The sequence below is a fragment of the Triticum dicoccoides genome, chromosome 3B (genome assembly GCF_002162155.2).
Source record: "Triticum dicoccoides isolate Atlit2015 ecotype Zavitan chromosome 3B, WEW_v2.0, whole genome shotgun sequence".
Classification (NCBI taxonomy): domain Eukaryota; kingdom Viridiplantae; phylum Streptophyta; class Magnoliopsida; order Poales; family Poaceae; genus Triticum; species Triticum dicoccoides.
Window position 1 is genome coordinate 783960543 of NC_041385.1, and position 5383 is coordinate 783965925.

At 51.7% G+C, this 5383-nt stretch overlaps 1 protein-coding gene across 1 annotated transcript; it reads left to right on the forward strand.

Moving 5' to 3' along the window:
- Nucleotides 1-786: 786 nt before the first annotated feature.
- On the forward strand, nucleotides 787-3772 carry LOC119280027. The gene is made up of 5 exons (XM_037561032.1): nucleotides 787-1379; nucleotides 1461-1599; nucleotides 2005-3212; nucleotides 3582-3648; nucleotides 3767-3772. The coding sequence occupies exons 1-5, from the start codon at nucleotides 787-789 to the stop codon at nucleotides 3770-3772; spliced, it is 2013 nt and encodes a 670-aa protein (XP_037416929.1).
- The last annotated feature ends 1611 nt before the right edge of the window (nucleotides 3773-5383 follow it).

Below are 5383 nucleotides of genomic sequence, written 5' to 3' on the forward strand. Positions count from 1 at the left end.
CTGACACAGACTGGACCGGTCTTGGATTTTTTTTTAGAAAAGAGGGATGACCCCCGGCCTCTGCATCCGGGAGATGCATACGGCCATATTATTGATTATTCTCAAGGACCTTACAAAGTATTACAACAATAAGTCTGAATCCACCATCTTGGCAACACATGCCACTACTCCTACCCAAAATGATGAAGGGGTGCTAGCTAGGCCACTACCCAAACCACTCACCTAAGCCTAACATCAAAAGCCGGAAACCGAAACATATTCGGAATCCCCAGCCGAGCCACATACTGGGTCTGGGGCACAATCCAGTCAGACGCACTCGTGTGTCGTCGCCACCATCTTCCGCAGGTCCATCTTCAGATCATATCGAGGTTTCTACCTTATCTGGCCACTCAGCCATCGGCGTCACCATGACGCCAGACAGCAACCTCCTCCTGCGCGAGTCCATCTCCGCGCCTCGGGCGGCGAACCTCCACAGCGCCATGCCGCCGATCCTCGCCGCCATCAATGAGTGAGATGAAGTACCGCTCCACCACGGCAAGTACATTAGTGCTAAGCGAAACGGCTCACAACCGCAAGTCATCGGACGAAGGCGAAGATCCATGGAGAAGGCCAAAAGGGGCATAGCCAAAGCAGTGGTCAGGGATTGGACCGAGACCACGGCAGCCGCCACTGATAAGAACAGGCTACCTCACACCGTCACCACGCCACCAGCAGCTCCACCCCACACGAGCAATCCCCGAAAGACGCCTTCAAGAAGGATCACGGCACCGGATGCCGCCATCGACCATGCAAGGGGAGGGCAGGTCTTCACCTGTGCTCGAGGGAGAAGTGGGAGGGGAGAACCACACCAAAGCCTCCAGGAAGGACCACGGCGCCGAAGACGTCGCCTTTGGTGAGGCCGCCGCGCCGGCCAGGGGTTTCCCCCGGAATCACGCCCAACCACCAGATCCGTCCGTCCAGATCCCCCAAGACGGCGACGAAGCCACCAGGGGCTGGAGCAGGGCGCAGATCGGAGCAGATCACGGGCAGGAACGGAGCTTCTCCAGGAGCGCAGGACGACCCACGCGGGGGCGCCGCCTCTCCATCGCCCGCCACCCCCCCGCCGACCGCACGGCCAGGGAGGCAGCCCGCCAGCACCTACCGGCGCAGCCCGCCGCACCGGCCACGCCGGACACCGCCCATCGGAGCCGCCGCCCCGGACGCCGTAGCCCTCCGCGAAGGCGAAGCCACCAGATCCCCGCCGCCACCTTCATTGGTGTCGTGCGGCCGGGCCGGCGAGCACCTCAGGCGGCGGCGGAGGGAGGGGATAGGGAGGGGGAGGCGCGGAGGGGATTAGGGTTTCGCCCCCGGGTCGCCTCAGGCGAGGCGACGCCGGACCGGTCTTGGATGGGCCAACCAACCATCTAAAGGGTTAGTGGGCTGCACAAACGTTAGTGCTCCGCTCTCCAAATTTCCTAAAGCGAAAAGGAAAAACTTAGCTCCCCTCTCCACTTGAGTCTCCAGTCTCCACTCCAGCAAAGCGGCGGCCGGAGAGAAAGGAGGATTGGCGCCGCCGGCGACCTCGGACCTCCCCGCCCCGGCAGCAGCCAGAGATTCGAGGTCAGCAGACCCCATCCCCTTCCTCTCCTTCTCCATCTCCTTCTTCCTTTATGTTACTTTCCTTTCTTGCGGAAAGCCCTAGCTTGATTTCCCCTCACAAACCCTAACTTTTCCCTTACCGCAACAGTGGATGAGAGGAGAGAAGAGAGGGTGCCGCAATATGGATCCAGCCGAGGTTCCTCACGGGTAACATCCAGTTTCCCTCTTCATGACTATCTGTATCACTGTATGTTATGCTGGATGAATGATCGATGTATCATGTATGTTTGTGTTCTATCTATGTGCTGGATATTTGCAACCACACTGAATGAAGATCCCGTTTATGGCATTTGTTATTAACAACCAGTCTATTAACTTCACCCATTTCCGTTGATGGCATTTGTCTATGGCTGCTGCTGATTCAAGGTCTATCCCGCTCCCAACTTGCCATGTATGGATGGAAAGAGGCAGCGGCAATCTGCGACGCCGGCTGACCCCGTGTCTAAGGTGCTCGGCGACGACAGCCTACTCATCGAGATCCTCCTCCTAACCGGCTACCCAACTACCCTCGTCCGCGCTGCTCTCGTCTGCAAGCGCTGGCTCTATCACGCCTTTGACCCCGCCTTCCTCTGCCGCTTCCGCAATCTCCACCCGCCCCGCCTCCTTGGCTTCTATGTCGACTCCGGTAGGTTTTGTAACAGCTCACGCTTCGTGCCGATGCTACCAAACCCTCCAGAGTTCAACGCCATCATCCGCTCTGCAAGCTCCATCCTGGATGCCTGCAGTAACACACGTAAAATCATCTTGGACTGCTGCAATGGCAACGTCTTCATGAACACGTTCAAGAACTACATTGGAGAACCCGGATCAGAAAATATAGTGCTCAGCCCGCTCTGCCCTGAGAGGGGCATGGTCGTCATCCCACCATACCCACAACACAAACTCCAAGGTGGCTATTTCTGCACTTTCAGTGAACTCTTTTTCAAAGAATGCGGCAATGACTTGTCCTACTTCTATGTGTGGATGGAATATTCTAAGGAGCGAACAAAATCTACGGTACACATGTATATGTTGCAAGATGGTGTCTGGTGTTTGCATGCCTCGGCAACGATGCAGCTCCCTTGTCTGCCACAGGAACTGAATAATCTACTTGTTGGCAATAAAATCTATATGGCGTCCACCCAGAGCGAAATTCTTGTCTTGGATTTGACAGCCTTAAGTTCCTCCACATTTCAGCTTCCACAAGGGCTTGTTATCAGTGACAGACGAACCATGTTGTCAAGCGCAGATGATGATTCTGGCGTGTGTCTCATTCATTTGGACGAGCTTCAGCTCCGCATCTGGCTGCACACAGGGGAGAACTGTTTGTTGGTGGATACCATATGTTTGCGTGAGATGTGTGCTAAATGGAGGATGCCTGATCACACACATGAGGTGTGGATGAAGCAGGTGGGGCGCAATGCTGAGTTTGTTTTCTTGGAGATGGGTCCATGCCTACTCTATTTGGATATCAAGTGCAGGATGCTGTATAAAGTGTATGAGAGGACAAGCGAGATTCAGTGGTTGGGTTTTATCCGTCCTCTTATGATGATCTGGCCTCCCACATTCCCTGCGCTCAAGGATGATCCTGCAAGGTTTGTCTTTTGTCCTTTGTGTGATGTTATTATACTTTGTTTTGTGTGGTCGCTTTAGAAGCATAGATGAGACATATCTAATAGGAAGATGAGGGTGTCCCCTGTGCATAGGGTTCTTGGTCAGCATGCTGAGAAGGAAAGTGAAGGAACTGGGAATAAGTTGAGAAATTAGAGGAATGGGTGTTTGCTTTGGAACAGTGATCCTCAAGCTATCATGTCTTAGATTGTTAATACTTGGTATTTTTGGAATGTTGCCGTATAATATAATTAAGGGTTTTGCTGGAGCACACTATCACTCACACGGATGTCAGTTATGAATCGTGCATTTTACAATGGCATGCTTGTGTTTATGTGTCTCTTCTGATTCAGATGTACCAGTATGAAGTTCTTCCTCCTATACGACAATGGTATAATCATCCAACCTAACAATAGTATGGTACCTGGTTGATGTTCTTTTCACCCTCTCTGCTTTAGTGGTTAGACTTCCAATGAGACCCTCTTCTGTGACCATCTTGTATGCTTTAGTTGGCATTCAATCTGTATTACTGGAACAGTTCTGATCATTTTTTATTTTTGGTTGCTGTATGATAATTATTTGACTTTGTTGTACAACTAGTTGTCTTTTCACTTGTTTTGACCTTGTCACCATTAATTGTCTCCATCCTTATTCTTCGTCTGTTTTGCTTGAAACAGTAATGCGGCAGGAAGAGGAGGAAGGTCGAGGATCAAAGAAGCGTGAGCTGCATTTAATTTATAGCAGCTGAGTGTGTGGGAGCAAAAAAGGCATGTCTTAGAGAAAGCAAGTGCAGTATCTGTTAGCTGTGTTTTGAGTCAGTGACAAGTTATTCTGGGTACTGGATTAGATGTTAAATGGAACTGGATGATTTAAACAGACCTGTATGTTTGTGTTGCATCCCAACGTTCCATTGCCTGCTAATTATGTTTTTTTTTTGCTTTCTACTGTATTGTCCATTTGCAAATCCAGTCCTAGTTGGTGATGTTCCTGTGGTGGGAACGTCTGCAGATCATATGAGGCATAGCATTTGTTGCCAGGAGTAACAACAAGACAGTTATGGAATTACAGTGCAACATAAACATTGAATGATTGCCTATATGCAAACCTTAGTTTTGAAGACAGTTTTGAACTTCTCTGTAATCCCTCATGGTAAGATTTATGGTTCTGGCCTGGCACTACCGGAACAGGGCCATACCCCGACGGCCAAAACAATGCCGACGGCCGTCGTCGGCTTCCTGGGAGATATGCCGACAGCCTGGTTCTGGCCTTCGGCGTACAAAGGCCGTCGGGTTACACAGAGATAAGCCGACGGCACCCGTCGGCATAGAATGGCCGTCGGCCTAGCTACATATACGCCGACAGCTCCCGTCGGCTTACATAGGCCGTCGGCATACACGTGGGGCCCGGCCACCCCCTGGCTAACGGCGTCAGAGCTATGCCGACGGCCTAGACGGGGGGCCGTCGGCATAGGTCCGCAGGCCACGTCATTGATCCAGGCCGCACCATGCAGAGCCTATGCCGACGGCTGCCGTCGGCATATCTGCCACGTCAGTGATCCGCGGCACGCTGGTCGGATCTATGCTGACGGCTAGGCCGTCGGCATAGTTAGATTTTTTTCGGTACATATTTTTTAATGCTTTTTTATGTATTATTATATCAACTAACATGTAACATGTTAAATATAAACATACATATGAATATATATGTAGTTTGTATTTTTTTCATATATTATGAATATATATATATAGTTTGTATTTTTTCGAGCACGTTAATAATGTGCGGTCATGTTCTTTTAAATATAGATCCTTATATTTTATTAAAATCAAAAACAGCTATGCCGATAGAAGTTTTGTGGCAGTTGCAAACGCCCGACACCCATCTCCAGAGAGTGACCCCCCTCACGTCCGCGGTGTGCCCCCCCTCATGGACGGCGCCGCCGCCGGCACCTGGAGGGGGGAAACGGATGCGTCGGGTCTACACGGAGTGGATGTAGCTGTGGTTTTGGCCCGGATGTTGCTCCCGGGTGTCCCTCTGGGCCGACCTAACACAACCGGGTGGAGAGGTCCACTGGTCAAAGCCCATCCGTGGGAAGTCAAAAGGCTAGATCTCGTGGTCAACCGCTCCAGGGTTAGGCGGGACGGGGGCCCTGGGGGGG